Source organism: Myotis davidii, unplaced genomic scaffold (genome assembly GCF_000327345.1).
Source record: "Myotis davidii unplaced genomic scaffold, ASM32734v1 scaffold821, whole genome shotgun sequence".
Classification (NCBI taxonomy): domain Eukaryota; kingdom Metazoa; phylum Chordata; class Mammalia; order Chiroptera; family Vespertilionidae; genus Myotis; species Myotis davidii.
Window position 1 is genome coordinate 2,390,815 of NW_006295269.1, and position 21,777 is coordinate 2,412,591.

General features: G+C 44.1%; 1 protein-coding gene across 1 annotated transcript in view; it reads left to right on the forward strand.

Annotated features, from left to right (window-relative positions):
* FRMD4B (FERM domain containing 4B) overlaps positions 1 to 21,777 on the forward strand; it is a 194,677-nt gene that overhangs the window by 152,635 nt on the left and 20,265 nt on the right. The window contains exons 8-12 of the mRNA XM_006769937.2: positions 1,303 to 1,386; positions 2,893 to 2,958; positions 6,152 to 6,209; positions 7,564 to 7,650; positions 20,542 to 20,618. Coding sequence (XP_006770000.1) covers positions 1,303 to 1,386; positions 2,893 to 2,958; positions 6,152 to 6,209; positions 7,564 to 7,650; positions 20,542 to 20,618 — 372 coding nt within the window. The remainder of the gene's footprint in view (positions 1 to 1,302; positions 1,387 to 2,892; positions 2,959 to 6,151; positions 6,210 to 7,563; positions 7,651 to 20,541; positions 20,619 to 21,777) is intronic.

Below are 21,777 nucleotides of genomic sequence, written 5' to 3' on the forward strand. Positions count from 1 at the left end.
GCCCGGCTCTGTAACTCTCCACAGAGTACAAAGGTACAACGCGGTGGGAAGGAGGGCATTCCTCATCCTCAGCTGAGGAGCACTAGTTTGCTCAGGACTTTGAGTAGCTGCTCAGGGACGTGTCCTGGGCTCTGACCGGCCCTGGAGAGCCAGGCCTGCTCCTCCTGGACTACCTCCTTGAGGGGCTGGGCAGTAGAGAGCATTGCCCTCATACGGTGCAGGCCCAACCAGCTCTCCCTGCTCTCCCTGCGGTGAAATCCCATGGCACCACACCCTTCTCTCTGGATAAGCAGAATTTTGCCATTTTAAATCATTAGATAACAGCTGACCTTGCATGGGGTGCCTTTCAGTTCACTTGGTGCAATGTCAGCGATGCCCTGGGTTTCCGTGGAAACACATGTTCAAGTCACCTATTACAGGGATTTCTCCTCACAGCTCTTCCCATGCAGTAGGTGCTATTATTACTCTCACGCAGGTGCGGGTGTGAAGGTAAATTTTAGAGTTATAAAAAAATAACAGAAGGTCTACCTAAATCTTTTTATTGCAATGATATCTAATGTAAAGTCTACATAAACCTTTTTATTGCAATATCTACCAGTAACATGAAAAATGAGTGATACTATGTGAATGGTTTTATGATAACCAGTATTCCAACATGGTGAATATTATGTATCCACTAAAGATAATTATGAGGCTACTATAGAAAGGTGGAGAACGTATTTAACAAAATTGGGAAAATGCTGTATAAAAGTAGAATATGAAATGTGCACAATCCTATATAATAAAGAGCTAATGTGCTAATTAGACCAAACAACGGACCGATCTTCTAGAACGACCTTCCAGAATGACCTTCCAGTTGACCAGTGGGCAGGGCCTTTGGGCGGGAGGCAGGCCTCGGGGCAGGGCTGAAGCAGCCGGGGCTGCGAGGGTCCAGCCCCTTGCACAAATTTCGTGCATTGGGCTCTAGTATAATAATAATAATTATGTAATAATAGAGATGCATACAGGAAATATATAGTGAAAACAGCTACAAGTTTATGGGGAGAATACGGAAGATGGGGTCAAGGTAACTTAATATGATTATTTAAATTTTTTCATCTTTTTAAACTTTATAATATCAAATGCCATGGGGCATTGTCGAGTTAAGAGCTAGCTCTGGTTAGAGACCAGCGCCTTGTGTGTGTGACAACATTTACTGGAGCCCAGTGTGCTGTAGCTGTTTTTCAGGTTTCATCTGGTTACTAGCTTGGATAATATTGTCGGGAGCCATGACTGACATTACTGTATTACTCTTCTTTTTAGTGATGAAAATGCCAGGAAAGATTTAAGGACTCTGTCAGCCTTTCCAACCAGAACTCTTCAGGAGCACCCGTCCCTCGCTTACTGGTAAGCCAGAGCAAGGCAGCAGGTGACCCGCCTATCACAGCTCCACAAGAACAGCAGGCTTTTCAGGGGATTAAAAGAAATATAAGTGAAGACAATATCAAATTGCCCATCAATGTGTCAGAGTCACCGTAAGTAGACGGTGATCCTTTCAGTGAAAGGATCTTCGCACAGTCCCTGGAAATCCTTGTACCAAGATGGGAGTCACTTGTCAAGAGCAGCCAGCTACGTGCCATATTCCTGAGTGAGGAAGGGCCTGTGAGGGAGCGTTGGTGAGCACAGTGCTGGTGGGTGGGTCACGCGGCCTGGCCTGCGTCTGGCTGGGTGCAGGGGACGTGCTATAAAATGCAGAATGCCCTGGACAGAGGTTTTCTTAATAACTAGAAATAGTTTCCTCTGTGGCCAGAAACCGATGTATATTTTGAATTACTTTATTTGGTTGTATTTTAATGAATCCATAGTACCCATTTTTCACATAACATTTCTTCTGTAAAAGTACTTTTTCCCCCCCTTTGAATTACTTCTATCCATTACCTATAACTTTATTTTTCTTGGTTGAAGGCTCCAAATCCTAAAGATGGTTTTCTTTTCCACTAAAAACTGATTACAAGATAAATACTCAACACTGATAGTGTTAGTAGGAAAGCTGGAACACAGTTCCCAAGTAAGCAGTGAACGTGAGTACTGAGGCTGCGTCGCATCCTCAGTCTGGAACCTTCTAAACGAATCATCATTAAGTAATAGTATTTTAGGAAATAAAGAAAAAAGACCAATGGCTATTGATTACCAGATGTAGAGAGATAAAAACATGTACTCTCCTAGCTTCCACTTGAAGTCTGGCTGAAAGCTACCTGCCTGAAAGTAGGACACAACAGCTGAATGATGTCCAAGGTTGCTGGGCTTCAGCCTGTTTCTCCCCAGTCAGGCCAACGTTTCATCCAAGACAATAATGAAGGATTTTCTCCCCAAACACTGTGTCCCCAAGTAGTGACAATAGAGCATTTTAGATTGAACACGGACTCAGAAGCAGTTTTAATTCTTTGTAAATCTCTCTGAATAATGTAAGGAAACTGTCTTGAATACCTAACACCCATTGAGTTCTCTTTACTAACACTATTTTGTATTTATTTTATTTCATTCAGGTATGACAACAGATACTAGTTTTTTCATTTTTGATAAATTGATATTATGTTTCTTTTTCTAATAAATTAAGTTTTAAAAACATAATAAATTATATGAATATATTATATATTAATATTAATGTTGTTAATAATAACATATTAATGTTATTAAATTATATGAATACATTGTATAAAATATAACTTAAAAAATCATGACCAGGTAGTCAAATGCCTGAGGTTTGAATCCTCCAGGAACCTACGTCTACAGAAATGTCCCCCAGCTTCTCTCCCAGCCAGTCGGGAAGGCCTTCCCCCTGGAGTTCCTCAAGCAGCCACCCGGGAGTCTGTGTCTCACATAGTCACACGTCGCCGTCTCCTTGTTTTGCAGTGAGGACAGGGTCATTGAGCATTATTTGAAAACCAGAGGTCTGACCCGGGGTCAAGCTGTGGTTCAGTAAGTATCCATCTTTCCTCTGGCTGAGACATCAGTGAATGTCTTCTGTTTACAGAAGCCTCTGGCATGATTTCTGTTGTGTAGTTTGTGTGTCTATTGTCCTCATCTGATTACAAATATCTTACCATGAATTAGAAAATGTCTTGGCTCGTTCCACATTTGTGTCATCAGTTCAGATGCTCTCGGTGTCAGGCAGGTAACAAAGCTGAGGAATATAGGCCAAGTGTGGGGCCTGTGTGAACCGGGGAGCTTTTGCCCTGGGCAGAGCTACTCAGCTTCAGAACTCATGCCTAGTGTTGCCAGATCTTCTGATATTTTCCAAGAAAAGCTGGAGCTTCTGATTTTTAAATCCCATTTTAAACATTGCAAAGTAATTTTAAGAAAATTTTAATACAACGTGAGCCTAACAAACCCTGTCTGGCGGCCATGTTTGGTTGCAGGTTTGTGACCCTACTTCCGGTGGAACACACAGCGTTGGTGTTAGATAATCTGTTTCTTCATGCTACTGAGTTTCTTCATGATACTGTTGATATATTTCTGCACTTTCCACTCTTAGAGTTACCATCCATTTATTAAGAATAGTTCACAAGGGGCCCTGGCTGGGAAGCTCAGCTGGTAAGAGTGTCATCCTGATATGCCAAGGTTGCAAAGTTCAATCCCCAGTCAGGGCACATACAAGAATCAACCAATGGCCCTGGCCAGCTGTTCAGTGATTAGAGTTTGTGGACCAAAGGCTCTCACGTTTGATTCCCCATACCTGGGTTGTGGGTTCCATCCCTGGCCCCAGTCAGGGCTGAGGCAACCAATGGATGTATCTCTTTCACATTGATGTTTCTCTCTCTCTCCACCACCCCCCTTTCCCTTCCACTTTCTCTAAAAAAGGTAATAGAAAAAATATCCTCAGGTGAGGATTAATAAAAAAAAAAAAAGAATCAACCAATGAATGTAAAGATAGATGGAACAACAAATCAACATTGTTTCTCTCTCAAAAAAATCGTTCACAAGCTACATTAAAATTTTAGAATTATAAAAGCTAAATTTATAATTATAAAAACCAATGTTGCATTTTTGGTATAGTAATGGCAATAACTTTTATGGCCATAGAACTTTAAAAAACAAAACACTACTGAATATAGGTCAGGGCATGTGAGAACTGAAATTTCCCCTGTATTCCTACATCTTAGAGTAATCTTTGTTGTTGTTTTGTTTTGTTTTGTTTTGTTTTAATTGATTTGAGAGTGAGAGAGAGAGAAACATTAATTTGTTGTTCCACGTTTTTATGCATTCATTGGTTCATTCTTGTATGTGCCCTGACTGGGTATTAAACTAGCAACCTTGGTGTATCAGGACGACACTAACCAACTGAGCTCCCTGGCCAGAGCCATACTAGTCTCCTTTTTATCATAACACACTTTCTGTGATCTTCAAGGTGAAAATCAGAAGTTAGTGGTTCTGAAGTTGAATCCTTGACATATGACGTCATTGTGCCAATTTTCTGAAGTGAAATAAAGAAAGAAAGAAATACAGGAGTAGGTGTTCCTGAGGGATTTTAGGTTAGAATATTATGAAGTCTCCTTGTTTAAATGCAGAGTCATTTTATTTCCTGTGGTCATTATCACTGTGGCTCCAAATAAGAGACTGTCTAACTTGGTAGTTAAGGCTCTGGACCAGAGGTGGGGAACGTCCAGCCTGTGGGCCGTGTGAGGCCCGCAGAATCATTTGGTCTGGCTCCACCAAGGCCTTGGGGCTGAGTTAATTGTTTGACCAGATTTAGCAGGCTAATTTTCTTTTTATTGTTGTTGTTAATCCGCACCCGAGGATATTATTCCATTGGTTTTTTAGAGCGAGTGGAAAGGAGAGGGAGAGACAGAGAGAGAAACATCAATGTGAGAGAGACACATTGATTGGTTGCCTCTCGCATGTTGGGGGCTGGAGATTGAGCCTGCAACCAAGGTATGTGCCCTTGACCATAATTGAACCCGGGACCCCTCAGTCCCAGGGCTGACACTCTATCTACTGAGCCAAACTGGCTAGGGCTAGCAGGCGAATTTCTAAGTTGATAATTTTGTATGGCTGGTGAATGATGTTATAAATATCCAAGTGGCCCTTGGCAGAAAAAAGGTTCCTCACCCCTGCTCTAGACTATAAAATTTGGCTTGATTTGCTAGAATCCTGGCTATGCAGTGTAATTGCTGCATGAACTTGGCACATTTACCTAACCGCTATGTTCATTTACATGTAGGCTATTTGCTTTTAAAAATCACCAAATTGCCCTGACCAGTTTGGCTCAGTGGATAGAACGTTGGCCTGCGGACTGAAGGGTCCCAGGTTCGATTCCAGTCAAGGGTATGTACCTTGGATGCAGGCACATCCCCAGTGGGGGGTGTGCAGGAGGCAGCTGATCGATGTTTCTAACTCTCTCTCTCCCTTCCTCTCTGTAAAAAATCAATAAAATATATATTTTTTAAAATCACCAAATTATTGGTTACAAAGTCCAGAGCAATTAATCTTCAAATGTCATTAACAAGTTCCATCAAACTGGAACCTCAATTCTTTGTAGGCTGAGAGGCAGTCTTACACAATTTAGTCCACTCCATAAAGCCTTCGAGGTACACAATAAATACTTGTTGAATTAAAAATAGCAATGGTAGCACTGTTGCTCTAATTTTTACTTGGGGTGGGGGGAGTGGGCATATTTTTAAAAATCAGGTTTTCATCCAATAAACTTTGTCCTTTTTAAGTGTATATTTCTGAGATTTTCGACTTAAGAGTTGAGTATATATTTCTAAGAGTTTACCACAATCAATAATACATGGAATAGCTTTATTTTTTACTTCTTATGAGAATGACCCAAAAGTTGACACTCATTGCTTTGCATTATTAGGTGCTTAGTGTAAGAAATACTTGCAATTTGAATGTATAATACAGTACAATATGCTTCTAAAGCCATAGAAATCTTAATATCCAGAAAATAACATTTCCTATAAGTTTTTGAAACTGAAGTTTTCTTAGTAACCTCCTAATATTTGGATGAAGTAAAATATATTACTCCTTGGAATGCTTTATTTTATTTCTACTTTAGTCAAAGACATTTATAATGGAAAAGTAGATATAAATTTTATTTCTTTCAATCACTTTCCCCAGAAGGGCCCTCTATTTTAATAAGAGGTTATAATATATTCATTTTCCACAGGTATATGAAAATAGTAGAAGCTCTACCAACCTACGGAGTCCATTATTACGCAGTAAAGGTAAATGTTTCTACATGCAAGGCTTTCGTGATGCCCATGTCATTCTGTGAGTTAGTGAACACCAGCTTTATAAAATTGTATAAATCATATGCATATATATGTAAATTATCTAGAAATTTGAGCATTGAGAATAAGATTGATTTTTCTTAAGGAATAAAAAGCTTGATATCTTGTAATTTTTAGCAAATTATAAATCATATTTTTGCCAAATACTTGCTATGTTCAAATGTTTTCCCAAAGCCTCTGTTAGTCCTAAGGTATTCAGATCATTCCTTGACACATCTGTTCTGTTAGCTATTCCTACTTATCTTTCTCTTTTCCAATTGTTTACCTTTCTAATGCTACCAGAAATTCATTAGATAGTGCCTTTATGTGAGAACCATGCACTCTCCAATGTCTTTTCAGTAGCTTCATAAAATCCTCACGTTTTTTGTAGGATTTGCAAATGCAATTTTCCATCAGTACGCTTTGTGTTTCTGTAGTGTTTTCAGATGTTTATAAGCAGGGAGAGAGTGACTAAGGAGTATGGTGAGGTGAGAAGAGATAAAGCAGGTTAAGAAGGGAGTGTTGTTTGAAAGCAGAATAGTTTTATAATTGATTAATTTTGAGTAACTCTTCAAATTCCAACAAAGTTTACAATTCAAAATGGTGGGGAATTGGGTAATAAATACCTGCCTAATGGGACGCCCTGTACTAAATATGTGTACTAATGCAACTTTAATTTCTACTGATTCTTAGTTTGTTTGCATATAGATATATGTTCCAGCCTAAGTTTTCTTTCCTTATGTCAATACACCCTATGCTTTCAAGACCTAAAAGATAAATTTATGAAAAAAATTTCTCCCCATGTGTATACCTCACAGGCATTATTCAAACATCCTGTTTTTCAGTATTCCCATGTTCACTGTTAAGTGTATTACAAACATCAGGACTTATAACCACTTTTTACATCTTTGGAAACTTCCCTGACCTTTGCAGCTGGTTACTAATCAAGAGAACAAAGAGCTTTCTTTCTTTCTTTTTTAAATAGATAACTGGGTTTGTACTTTGGATTAATTCTTAGTTGAATTACTTAGATTTCATTTCTTCTCCATATGTTTAATCCAAGCAGTAATACTTCGGTCTTTTTGATGGTATTAATAATATTGGTCTGTTTTGACTTAAAGGTCTTATTTGAAGAAACTCTAAGAAGGCATTTTAATAACAAGTTGGGTTCTTAAGTACTGTTTTGTTTACCAAGACAGCTTGACTTTGACTTGCCGATACTTGTTAAAGGATGGGCCTGGTGAGCGCTAGGCCACCGCCAGACGACTTAACAATTAGGTCTTGGTTCTCATGCTTTCCCATCTTCCAGGATAAACAAGGACTTCCTTGGTGGCTTGGAATCAGCTATAAAGGAATTGGCCAGTATGACTTACAAGATAAAGTGAAACCTCGGAAAGTAAGTGTGAATGGCTTCAGACTCCTCGGAGCACCTTGAGCGGTTCTAGGGCTGGGAGCATGGCTTTAAGGGGCACAGAACAGTCTTGGGCAAAATCGTTGGTTAGTGAAGCGGTGGGTTCCGGGAAGGCTCCGGTTACGCGTGAAGTGTGTGTACAGAGGTGAACTCTGAGCACAGCCTAGTTCACAAGTGCATGCAAGGAGGTTTCTGTCTGAAGCTAGGATGAACAGGATGATGCCATTTCTTTTATTAATTCTGTATATGCACATAGATACAGATACATATTTAATTGGGTGGCTAAACAGATGGATTAATTGTAAAGACATAATAAGCCAAAATTTCTGGTGCCATTACCTCGCAGTAATGTGGTTATGAGTGATCTTTTTAATGTTCTTGCTATTTTTGCTTATCTTTGTTTCCCAATTTTCCACACTACACATGTATGTTTTTTGTAAAGAAAAGTAAGTTATGCACTGTTTTGTAAAGGGCCACATTCTGTCTGGTTTGGGTTTTCATAGCTAATAAGTGACATTATTTTCAGTTTGAAATTGGATGATGAAGCTGTTGCTCTCAACCCAAGCACAAGTAGACAATACGTGTTTGCCTGGGTGAGAGCTGGTGAGTGCGCATGGATAACGTCGGCTGCCCGGCCTGTCGGTATCCTAAGGACTCAAAGGCTTACTCATGCCTTTATGCAAGTGTCCTTTCAGCTTCCATCCCTGCTCACAATCTTCCTTGCAGTTGAGAGAATAAGTAAAGCTTATTTTCTCCCCATTTTATGGTGGTGAAACTGATGCAGATAACACAAAAGGGTGGGCGGGGCCACCACAGCCCTTCCAAGCCTGGCCAGCTCTCCGATCAGACTGGTTGGGCATTGAGGCTTATCCAAAAGTATCAGTACAAGTATTAGGGCATTATTATACACCTGAGATCCGTCCGAGGGAGGGGCAGTAAGAGGGCATGTGTGTAATCATACAAACAGAACATTGTCTCTGTAAGCTCTGTGACCAAGATCAAGGGAAGTAAGGACTACTTGAAAGTTTGCTTCTAAGTCCAAATTAGAAAAGAGGGGGCCATATACTTTTTTTCAAAATCATTTTTATGTACCGTTATATATTTTAATTTTTCACCAAAAGTTATAAGTATTCATTGTAGAAGAAACCAGAAAAAGCAAACACTACAGAAACAGGCCAGTGAGGGCAGGAAGTCCTTCTCCGTCCCTGGGACCCCTGTGATGGCCAGTGTCAAAGGCATGTGTAAATGGTTTGTGTGTACTCTCTCAGTTTGTGTGGTGAGCTTTTGCAGCGGAAAAGAAAGCTGGCTGCCCACGGACCATGCTCCGTCTTGTTTCTTCAGGCCTCTTTTCCCTCTTTGTAACGCACCAAGTGTTCCATTAAGAGGAAGCATAATGTATTTCACCAACTCCCTCTCGATGCCTCTTATGGTGTTCCCATTCGGGGAGGGTGGGCTGGAGCTGAATTCCAGCCAAGGAAACAACCAACCCCTAGTTTATTTTGTAAGATCAAATTATGACCAATCATGTCTTCTTAAGGTAGGCCTCAGTTGTGCTAACATATTTTTTGCTAACTTATTTCTCCCTTTAATTTTACTTTAAGAAATAACATGCAGCCCTAGCTGGCTTGGCTCAGTGGATAGAGCATCAGCCTACGGACTGAAGGGTCGCAGGTTCGATTCCAGTTAAGGGCACATGCCTGGTTTATGGGCTCGATCCCCAGTAGGGGGCGTGCAGGAGGCAGCCAATCAATGATTCTCATCATTGATGTTTTACCTCTCTCTCCCTCTCCCTCCCTCCCTGAAATCAATAAAAATATATCCAAAAAATAAATACATAAATAACATGCAGGAGTCTTGCTGGTTTTCGAAACTTGCATGTAAAATATAACTTCAGTTGGCTCACAAGTCATTTCTTAGCTAATGTGGCTGATGAAGTTGAGCCTCCCACCGCCTGCACATGCTTCTCCTGAGCACAGCCAGCCTTCCCCCTCCCACCCCCACCCCCCAGATAACGGGACTGGAATGTGTACAGCGAACAGTGCAGTTGGTCTCTCTCTTGCTCATGAGCCACAGGCCTTTCTTGCCTTTCACAGTTTCATAGAAATGGGTCAATACTGTGTGACACTGATCATAATCAGGTGTGCTTATTCATTCCAGAGTCTAGACAGGGGTCAGAAGCCACTTCCTCTTTTCAGTTTGCAGAGTTTTCCTGTTTCACTTACAAGACAAGCCATCCAGCTCAACCCTAAACGGGCCATCTTGTGTTCATCACTGTCTTGCCTTCCCCTTCTTGGTTACTTAAGCGTGTCCACTCTGTGACATCGTATGCCTCCTTTCTTCCTGTTAAACCTGACAATGGGCTTGGCTTTCATATCTTCATTTCTCCACAGCCCAGCAATTTAAGGGCTTATTGAAGGGAGACTGTTTTACGAGTCCCTGTCCTGGCCCAGTTGGCACAGATGAAAAATACATCCCTTAAAGAATGTGAGAGCAGACTCATAAAAAAAGGTCGTGCTCCAGCTGTTTGCATGGACCTGTGCGCAGCCAGTTACCAATGGCCCAGCATGAATGAAGGTCAAATTGGCCAACTCGAATGAAACAAAGGCTGGAATGGGAGGCCTTGGACATGCTCAGCCTCTTGAACCACATGCCTGCCATAATTATATGGCGTGAAAACAGGCCAGAAGGAGGGAGATTTACCAATAACAAGAGATGCCAAGGGGCTGTTTTGAAAAAGGGTTGGTCCAAATCCACAGGCTGAGTCCTGTGTCCTTTCCACATAATGTCTGTCCGTTCTAGCCAGAGTGTGGGGGCCTGTGTTTGTCTTCCCTCCGAGAACGCCAGCAGGTGCCCTTCAGGTATTTTAACTGTCAGGCCTTTGCCAGTCATGGGCCAAGCTGCCTTCAGTTCTGTAGTAGACTGGTGAAGGGAAGAGTTTGGGGAGCAGCCCAAAGCCTGTCTCTGATGTCTATTTGCTGGGTAACCTTGGACACGTTGCTGACTCTCTCTTTAATCGCAGTTTCCTCATCTGCACAATGGTAATGCCACCAAACGCCCAGGGTGGTTATAAGGAGGAGATGAGATTACACAGCCATCACTCAGTAACCAGTAGTTGTTAGCGAGGGAGAGAGACACAAGAGAAGGAAGGAGGAACATTCTTGGATCAGTGTTTGGATAGACGATGACCCAACATTGCTACAGGCCCACAGCCCTTAAGCTCCAACACTGGGCCACCCTCAAAGTTTTTGTTTTCAGAGGCTGGTAAGCACTCTGCCTCTCCCAGTTCATTAGCAACAATGCCCTACTGCATGATGCAAATTAAGAGAAAATTTAAAAATTTTAAATTACAAACCACAAAAATTCAGGGTATTAAAAATCCAGGTCATAAGCAGTTTTTCTTTTTAATCCTCCCTTTGGGCACAAAATGTGTCACTGTGAACTCTTAGGGAATGTGAAAGCACACCAGAACTCAACTGCATTTCAAATGCAGAACATTTGAACTTAAAAATGATGAAGTTTTACTTTAAAAAGGAAACACGCAGACTTGTATTTCTTCTCGGCTTTTATGGTTCATTCAGTACTTCAAGGAAAATGTCTGTTCTTCACAAGATGCAGACCGGGGGGTCAGTGGCTGATCAAAGTCACGCTTTGACTGCCTTCTACCCCCGTGAGGAGTCCCACCTGGGACCAGTCAGCGATGAGGAGTAGAGATGGCATGCCGGTGACACTGTCAGACGTGGATGCCGCGGTGGGGTAAAATGCTTTTTCAGATTAGTATCTTTCTGCATTATGTCAGGTTGAGAAAGTCTCACAATCGCCCCAGGCATCACGGAGTGAGGAGAAAAGGTTCTCAGCCTTCAGTTAATTGGTTTTTAAAAAAACTGTTGGTATAAAAAAAAACAACTGCTGGTATATAAAAAAATAAATAAGTAAAATAAAAATAAAAACTATTGGTAGTCCCAAATGCCTAGACCAGTTATGTTAAGTTATAAATGCCTTTCTGTTTCTTTACCTCAAAAGTATAGAGTTCGTTTCACTTAAACTCAGAGTGACTTGCTTGTTTTTCTCAGCAGAGCCATCTCCATCCTTTCTAGCCTCCCCTTGCCCTTCTACAACTACCGCCTCACCAGGGCCTCCGCTAGGAGACCGCTTCTGACGCTGCTCAAATGCTAGGTGAGGCTCCCCATCGGAGGGGAGGCGTGCTGTCCGGCCCGTCCGGCCCACTTTCTACATCAACACAAAATCCAGTGCAGTGTGGAGAGGAAAACTGAGTCACCACATGTCAGCGGGAGACCTGTCCATCCTGTTTGTTAAATGTGTAATTAAACTTCAGCCACACCAATAATCAATCTGATGGTTACAGCTTTCTGCAGACTCAGTGGGTGGAGAACTCAAATCCTGAAGCTTGGATTTGAAGTGCGAGCCAGCCCTGCACTCCTGCGTACAGGCTGGCTGACGTGGAGCTGTTTCTCAACCTTCCTGGGCTTTTATTTTCTCACTGTCCAGTTCAGATCATTCTGTCTACTGCATGTCCCCCAAAGATCATTCCGAGAACCCAGCGAGCCCGTGAGTTCCTTCACTCAGCAGACATTGTCCGTTCACACATGCTCTGTAGGAACTTTACTGGGCAGCAGTTAATCACAGGTAGGATTTTAAGCAGCTCTTCTAAGACAGGGAACTCTCAGAGAATGGGTTGGACATTGGCAAGTATCCATTCCATTTCAAAACCAGCAGGCAAATGGAAAGAATCCAAGGCAAGCAGCCATGTTTTTCATAAAGTCACCAAGTCGAATTGCAAGGGGGCTGGAGAGTGCAGGCTCCAGGTGACCATGGCAAGGTCTGACTCAAGGTGTTCTGTTACTAGGAGGAAGGAAGAACGTCCTGGCTGGTGTGGGTCAGTGGTTAGAGTGTCGTCCCGTGCACAGAAGGGTCATGGGTTTGATTTCTGGTCAGATTTATACTCAGGTTGCAAATGAGTTTCTCTTTCTCTCATCAACTAAAAAGACATACTCTCAAGTAAGATTAGAGAAGAAGGCAGAAAAATCGATTCTGAGGGAGAGTACTAGTTTTTGTCCCACTGTATTGGTTCCTTTGAAGTAACAAGAAATAAAGACAAGTATGCATTTTGAGTAGTTTCTGATGGAAATTAACGAGATGAGTGGAGGACAGGGTGTGCTGGGGAAGGCCGCTCTGAGAAAGGTGACGTTCCAATTGAGGCCTGAAGGGTGAGGAGCCGGGCTTGTGGGGAGCGGGTTGGTGTGTCCCCGTCAGAGAACAGTATGCACGCAGGGGCAGGAGGGAGGCCACTGTAGCCAGAGCTCAGCGGGGAAGTGTTCCCCACGGAGCTGAGAGGGCGTTTGAGGAAGAGCAGCGCCTGCTGGACAGGCAAAGCCGTTAGATTCCATTGTCTTTTCCCTTGTAGTTCCCGGCATTTATCAAATGGCTGAATTGTTGGCACATAGAGAAAGCTCTTTAATAGGGCTGACTCGTCCAAAGGCAGAGAAACCAAACAGTGCCCATAGCATTGTGAAGACTTGTTCTGTGAAGGGGCACAGACAGTAAAGGTTTGTCCATGTGTGCTTATGACTAAAGATTGGTTTCATTTTTTTAAAATATATTTTTATTGATTTCAGAGAGGAAGGGAGATGAAGAGATAGAAACATCAATGATGAGAGAGAATCATTGATCGGCATGCACCACAACCCGGGCATGTGCCCTGATGGGGAATTGAACCGTGACCTCTGGTCCATAGGTCGATGCTCAACCAACCACTGAGCCACACCGGCCGGGCAAGATTGCTTTCATTTTAAATCATTCCACCTTCTGGAACAAATTTCTAGAAAGACAGTGCAATGTACCAATTTTATTTTTTTCAAAAAAAAATTATTGGGGCCATTCTGTTTGCAAGGGCCCCAAGCTTAGTACTTTATATTCTTTATCTTATTTAAGGAAAAAGCCAAGTTCCTATCATCAAGGATCTGACAGTCTATCTGGAAAGACAGAATTATGTTCAAAATTAGGGATATAGTTGAAAATATAATAACCAGACTAGGTACCAACCCATGAGAGGGGATGCCATGCTGGTGCCCGGAGCAGCCGGTCCACTCTGGCTGCATCAGGTGCCTGAGGAGAGCGCTCCAAGGCGCCTCTGCACAGGAAGCCCTGACCTCAGCCCCAGGCGAGAGGTTCAGCCACAGGAAACCTGGGGGGTAGGGGGTGGGGAGGAGCATCCTCCTAGACGGTCAGGGTTTAATGTGATGCATTTCCTGATACCCAGAACTTCATCTTCAAAATTACCAGAACTTTACTCCTTGCATGTAAGATGGGAAGTTTTGTGTAAGGAATGAATGACATCACCTGTGAAGAAGTAATTTTCACCCCTGGAGTGTGTACCATTTGGGTGTTTAGGGAACTCGAGGTTGGCATCCCTGGCACTTCCAGCAGGGCCTCTTCTGGTTGATGAGGTGTTGTTTTTAGAGCAAAAAGCTTACCTCCCTCAGCAATACACTCCCCTGACAGCGCACAGGCACGTCACCAACTTACCCTCTGCGGCGGCTTTCTCATCTCTGCTCTTGGGACATGGGCCAGGGTTCTGTCCCGGGCGGGGTGGTGCTCCACAGCATCCCCAGCGTCCCCACAAGATGCTCGTGGCACCCGCCTCCAGCATCATAACCAAGATGCCCCAGGCCTCCAGACATCCTGGGGTGGAGGGATGGCGAGGGATGCAAAGTCATTATTGGTGGAGAACTGCTGGTCTAAGTGAAATGCGAGGGACTCAGAGTCCATTTTCCTTCCTGTGAGGTAGAACTGGGAGTTACTGCTTTTTTCTTTCTTTCTTTTTTTGTTGACACACAAATGTCCATAGAGCGCTCTTCCCGGTGAGAAAGGTCGGGTGGCAGCTGTGGTGAGGCACTGGGGGTTTGGAGCCTGGTTGCATGGCTGGGAATTCCGGATCCGCCCGTTTAGGGATGTGACTTTGGCCAGTTTGCTGAAGCCTGTGTGAGCCTCAGTTTTCTCTTATAAAATGGAACTAAAAGCAGTACCTTCCCATCCAGCTGTGGGGAAGGTGCCATCTCAGTCACATAAAAATTGATGGACAGAAAGATGGCTGGGTGGGTAGAGGGAGGTCAATTTGGTTTTCTCAATGCCTATAATCTGGCAAAATTCTATTTTTGTGGTACTTCAGGAGGCAAACCAGGTCCACTAGCTGGCTCATGAACAGCATATTCATCAAGTGTAACCTTTTTTTAATGAAAAAGGAATAAATCAATGATACCATGATTTATTTTCTTCGGGTCACTGCAGAGGGTGGCCCTGTGCGAGTCATTGATGTCAATCACACACTACAGCTGTGACCAGCCCAGATTTAGTCATTTCCAGGTGGATTTGCAGTTAAATGGTTAACCTGTGTTATAAGTGCTATCACAGTGGAACCTCAGTTCTCGGAACGTCTCTCCTCTCCAACAATCCGCTTCTCAACCTGACAAGCCTCCCATGCTGACCCCGGTACGATAAGTGACGCATCTCTCGGTGACAAAGGAGAGAAGGCGCGAGTCAGTCAGTTCACCGCTGTTACAATCTCAGGACAGTGTGCTGGGAACATTTTCGTGCTATTTTTTGCTTTTGTTGCTGCTTACAATGATGGTTAAATTTTCATTTTTTACTGTACATTTCCTTTCCGTTTTGTCAAATTTTCATTGACATTTCATGTCCTTTTTGTTTTTAAAGTGTTTATAGATTAAACAGTACATTAGACATGTACGGTATATAAGAAAGGTTGAATCTTTTGAGGGTCTGGAACGGATTAATTCAATTTACTTTATTTCTAATGGGAAAAAAATTTTGGTTTTGCAAAAGCTTTCCAGAACGAATTAACTCCAAGAAACGAGGTTCCACTGTATATGTATTTTGTCAAAGCCTCAGTGACATCTCTCCTGTCCTTGCCTAGTGTTAAACCTTTGGGTGGTGTCTACTTTGTTTGTCAAGGTTCAACAAGACACTCTGATCCATTCTGTCCAAAGGCTTTTTCTGTCTTTCAAAACCCAGGAGGTCCCTGTGGCCGGCGGCAGGTGCACTCAGCATTTCTGCACCTGCCGGGGCACGTTCCTGCACTGAGCACCGAGACCGGAGGGAGGTGGCGTCCCCCTGGGGTGGAGGCGTGCCTTGACCACTCCCTCCTCCTCTGTGACCTCCATGGTGCAGGATCAGTGAACACATTTCCTACCTAGAGGGTGTGTTCAGAAACCACTGATAAAATCAACAGAAATACCGCAGTTTTTACAGAAACTCACAGAATTGGAAGCCTGAGTGATACAGGTGTGTCAACAAATAACTTGGCTGTTGCTCACCAGTGGAAAGGCAGCTTTGGGATCCAGAAGCTGCTTCTCGTTCTGTGCCTGCTACTAAGTGGCCGCCTCCATCTGCATAAGGGCATGATCAAATTCAGGGACTGGACTGAGGGCCTTCGAACAGTACAAGTAGCTTTGTCACTACCAAACATCTATTCCGAGCCAAGCACTGGGCTAAGTGTCTCATAAGCATAAGCTCACTGGACCTTCCAGTGAGGCAGGCGCTGTTGGTCCCACTTTACAGGTAAGGAAACTGAGACTCAGGAAACTTAAGCACTTGCCGAATAAAATACAAGTGGTGGGCCGGCCAGCGTGGCTCAGGGGTTGAGTGTTGACCTATGAACCAGGAGGTCACAGTTCGATCCCCGGCAGGGCATATGCCCCGGTTGCAGCTCAATCGCCAGTGTGGGGGCGTGTAGGAGGCAGCCAGTCAATGGTTCTCTCTCATCATTGATGTTTCTATCGCGCTCTCCCTCTCCCTTCCTCTCTGAAATCAACAAAAATATATTTATTTTTTTAAAAAACACGAGTGGTGGAACCGGGATGCAAACCAAGGCAGTCTGACTGGGTCCCATTGGTTCAGGTAAGCCCCACGAGAGAGGGGACCTGGCCATGATTCACCAACAAGAACAGAACTGCTCACATAGAAGGCAGACAGAAACATTGGTCGATTCGAGAAGAATGAGTAAATGGTTCCACAAGCCACTATCGTGTGCATCACCGAGGCTCCTGAAAGTCCCCGTGCTTTCCTGCAGCCTTTCTTTCCAGCAGGACACTAATTTCAGGTTTAGGGAACCACCGAGATCGTGGGGTGGGAATGGGGAAGAGGTGATTTCTTCTGGTTCTTTAAGTTTACAGTAATTGAGGGTAGATTTCAAGAAAACGGCTTAAATATCCAACCCATGCATTTCATTAAATAAAGTGTAATAATGGGTGGCAAGTTTTTCTGGAACCATCAACTTCCTTTACATCTGAGGATTATTGTGATTACATGTTGCATACTTAATAAAAGAGGTAAAATATGACTGGTAATGTAGCTCTCAAATAGGGTTTGACTCTGCTTTGGTTTTGTATCAGTTTTTAAATTTTTGTCACTTTCTTTTGTAAGGCAGGATGCTTACTGACCTGAGGATGTGTTCTCTTCCTGTTGTAGCTTTTTGATGATCTCTTTGTTAAAGTCGTTGTTCTATTGCTCCTCTTTTCCTTTTCCTACCTTTCCTGTCTATTTATTTTGCAGTCTCAAAGTTAATCCCAGCTATTATTTCCTCTGTTGTCATCTACTTCCTTCCTTGGAGGCTGAAGGGCACGATGGATCATTCTAGACGGGTGTAGGTTAGAAAGAAAGTTGGACGACCTAACATGTAGCTTTATTTCTGTCATATAATATTTCCACCATAGATTCCCAAAAAAGCATAATTTCTAACTTATAGCTACTAGAGAGTGTCAACGAAACAATAATAAATACTAACAAACGGTTGTTATTATGCTTGTTGAATGATCACTTTATAAAGCAGTCTAGTTTCATACTCTTACCTTTGTGTTGCAAGGCAAACAAAACTCATTTTTTTCTTTTAGATCTCTGAGAATGGTAATTTTGGCTTGGACTAAATATTGTGTTCAATTTTAATATGAAAATTTCAAATGTGTGTGCGTATACACACATGTGCATAAATAATATATATAATAATCTTGTCCTACCCTAAGACATTATGCCTGGTAATAGTCCTACCTTATATGGGCACCAACTGTTACACATGACAGAAGGTCGGTTCCTTCGCCTTCGAGCTCTCGCCTCTTTCCTCGAATGCAGGATGGTCTCTTTGGGCCCTCACACTCCCGGTGACTGAGAGTGCTGCCTACTGCATGAGCGTTTCTCAGTGGGGCGGCCACACCGTCAGGTCAGCTGGGGATGTTTCTTTGTCCAGTTTCCCCTTTTCCTTTCATTGGTCTGAAATCTTATGATTTTGACGTGGGCTGTGGAGGGGCTCTGATTTATCCTTTAAGGGAAACAGTGGCAGAAAGCAAGGGAATGAAAATGAGTTAGCGGCCTGCTGCGTGCCGGCGCTGCCCGGGAGTGCTGACTGGGTGATCGCCCGTCCAGTAAATGAACCATCCGCCCCAGCTCCATTGCCGTTTGCCACTCCATCTGCCTTTCTGAGATCAGGAGCACAAATGTCATATAAAGGCACAAGGAAGAACGATTCCAGAAATTTCCAAAGAACAGCTAGCCTGTCTCCAGCTGCCAGCTGGCTCTAGGGCGGCTGCAACCAACAGTATTTTCCTCACATCCCAATCACTGATAATCATAATGATAATAGTGTCTAAAATAGAGGCCTCTGAATGCTTAGGGGGTGGACAAGCGCTCTTGCATAAAGTAGACTGACCTATGTTCGTTTTATGTAAGCATATTGCTTTAATTTGAGAAATGTTCATTTCTTTTAATTCTTTGAAAAATATAGTGCTAAGAAAATGCCAACACCTATATAACCACTTAAATGGTCGATTACTAATATTTTATCATATTCACTTCATCTTGTTTTTATTAATAAAAGAAGTGAGATATTACTGTAATGTAGTTTTCTGTACCACTTACCCCTGTACATTCTGCTGTCCCCACCCTAAGGGCACCCACTGTCACAAATCGAGTTTGTCATCCCAAGTCGCTCTCACAGGCACAGCCATGAAATCACTTTTTGCAGAAACTTTAAGGTTTCAGGTAGGGAAGTGGCCTGTTGGCCCCATGCAGGGACGGCTGAGTGGAGGCCAGGCGCCAGGCGCTAGGATTTCAGCGGGCGAGTGCTGGGGGAGGTGCTGGCAGATCGGGTTTCCAGCCCGGCCTGGTTCTCATGTGTGTGGGAATGGACGTGAAGGGAAACCCAGCTGCGCTCGCTGTGGCTCTTCCTGTAGAACCTGTTGGTGCCCCGGGTGAGTAACCAGGTAGAAATGGCTCCCGGGCCGCTCGGCTGAAATCTACCTGCGCCCAGAGCCACTTACTCCCCGGGAAGATCGTCTGCATGGACACTGTACCCCCTTAAAGCCGAGTCTCTCTCCGGGAAAGCCTGCCAGTGAGAACTTTGCTCTCTCCCACCGGTCGGTGGGAGGAAGGAGGGGGACGGGGAGGTGTCCCCAGATAAGAGCGGCTGCTGTCTGCCGGCGAGGCGGCCGGCCGTGGGAGGCTCACTGTGTGAAACTGAGTCACGCCTAAGTCTTAGGAAACTCGCTCAGACTCACCCGGCTGCCGTCCGGGAGGGAGGTGGATAGAGCCCGAGGGGTTCCCTCACAGTTCTGTCCCATTTTGGGAACTTCTGGATTAAAAGAAATGAAAGCCTCACATCCATGGACATTTTAGGAAACCGGTACGTAGCTTCAGCTTTCACTAGTCCTTCCGCCTGGGCGACGGCTGGAGCTGGCCGCTGTGCCCCGGGGGCTGGTGGCTTCCCTGCTGGGATGGCGGGTCTCGCTGGGACACTTCTGTCTCCTGTTTGAACACTTTTGGCTGCATGTGGGCAGGACCCTTAGAGCACGCTGTTCTCGCATGAGCTGACATGTCTGTGAATACCTGGGTTCCTGTGCTTCAGGAAATGGTTCTACTGATAGTGCGTTGCAGAGAAGTTATTTGGATCATTAAAATGCTCTATGAAGGTTCTTTGAACGTATGTTAAAAACCCAGCCAAAGTCTAGTAATGGAATGAAACCACTGTGCTATCATTTCCCAAATAATCAAGACTAGGGTCGGAGTAGAGGAATTCTATGAAGTCCAAGAGATAAGACGGGGCTCCGGCTAGCACAAGGTCTGACATGAGTCACGGGCCAGGAAATGAGTTGTGTGACGAGCTGCCTTTTACAAGTTGTGTGGCTTTCAAAAGCACATTGCTAGGAGGGTCTCTTCGCCATCAACTGGCAAACAGCTCTGGGGCCGCATTAGAGCGTCAGCAGTGGGGATGTGGAAGTTACAAACCCCGGAGGCTCCGGCTCAGGCACCAAGGGGCTCTGCACCTTCACCCCCACCCACCCCCGCCTCCAATTCCTGGTTTCTGCCCCATTTAGGGGAACACTCGTGGGCAAGGAAACTGGTGGTGGAGAATCGCCCCTGCTGGGGGTTCTGGCTTACTTTCACTTTGCTTTCCTTTGAAATGTAATCCGTGGTCTTACTGAACCCTCAGTCCCTTTGAATATCTTTCCATTTAAATGTGAATCAGCATCTTTGATCAGGAGGCATGTGCTTACCGGAACCTGGGAGGATTTCCTTACCACCTCTCATCGCGTTGAGTCACAGGGGAAAGAGCGTGCCTGTTCCCCACGGTGCGTAGTTTTATTGTTCAAGGAAGAGTTGGTGGAAATTACTGTCAAAAGGAGGGATAAAATGGTTTCAGGTTGTCGTTGGTTTGTAAAAAGACCGCACCACATGTTCGTGCTTACTGTCAGTGTGCCTTCTTGATTATTTTTTTCATTGAGCTGATTTCTAGATGCAGTAAAGTTTAACATAAATTAAAGCCATATGTGTTTTTGTGTTTTCTTAATTTATTAGCTGTTCCAGTGGAAACAGCTGGAGAACTTATATTTCCGTGAGAAAAAATTTGCTGTTGAAGTTCACGACCCACGGAGGTGAGGGTCCCAGCTTTCCCTCTGCTTGGTCCCGGGGGCTCTCTGAGGGATGCTACGAACATTCACCTGCAGCTTTTGCGCGGATGTGTGGGTATTTCTCCTGGGCCTGTACCTGGGGCTGGAGCTGTTGAGTGAGGGCTGACTCTTTAACCTTTGGAGGAACCGCGGAGGTTTACCGAGGCGGCGACACCGTTTTCCATTCGCACCAGCAGTGCATATGGGTTCATTGTCGCCACATCCTCCCTAACACTTGTTACTTTTAGTTGAGTTGTTCTTTAACAGCCATCCTCGTGGTGGGAAGCGGCATTTTCCTCATGACTGATGATGGCTGAGCATCTTTTCATGTGCTCATTGGCCATTTGCATATCTCAGTTCAGATCCCTTGCTCATTTTGAAATTGAGTATTCCTGATCACTTTAAAATACAGCTGCCAAGTGATCACCATTAATGAAAGTCAGGACTGTCGTTTCTCCAAGCTGATACATTTATGGCTATTCGGAGGACACGGGGATGGGGGAAACAGCCCTTCACAAAATGATGACCTGAATTCCTACAAATGAACGTTGGTCCCTCTCTCCCTCCCCTCCCCCATCCTTCCTTCCTTTCACCCTGTCCTCCGATTCACCTGGTGTGTGCACAGGCAGCCGTCTGGACCAGGTTTGGACTTGGGAACTCTCAGGCAACATCGTTATGTCCATCCTCTGATGGTGCCGAGTCAGACAAGTCCATCTAGACCAGTGGTTCTCAACCTTCCAATGCCGAGACCCTTTTAATACAGTTCCTCACGTTGTAGTGACCCCCAATTTCCTTGGTACAAATTGAACATAATTAAAGCATAGTGATTAATCACAAAAGCAATATGTAATTATATATGTGTTTTCCGCTGGTCTTAGGTGACCCCTGTGAAAGGGTCGTTCGACCCCCAGAGGGGTCGCGACCCACAGGTTGAGGACCGCTGGTCTAGAGCCTCGATGTTCTTTCCCTGAGGAAAGTGCTGATCCCCACGTTTCTGTCTTTAAAATAGTCTCCCATTTACTCCCGCCTGCTTGTGGCGGTTTTCGCTGCGTGTTTTTAGCACAGCTTCTAATTTGACTAACCTTACCTGCCTTTGAGTGTGTGCATGCATTTTTTAATACACTAGTTTTACAGAGAGTTATTA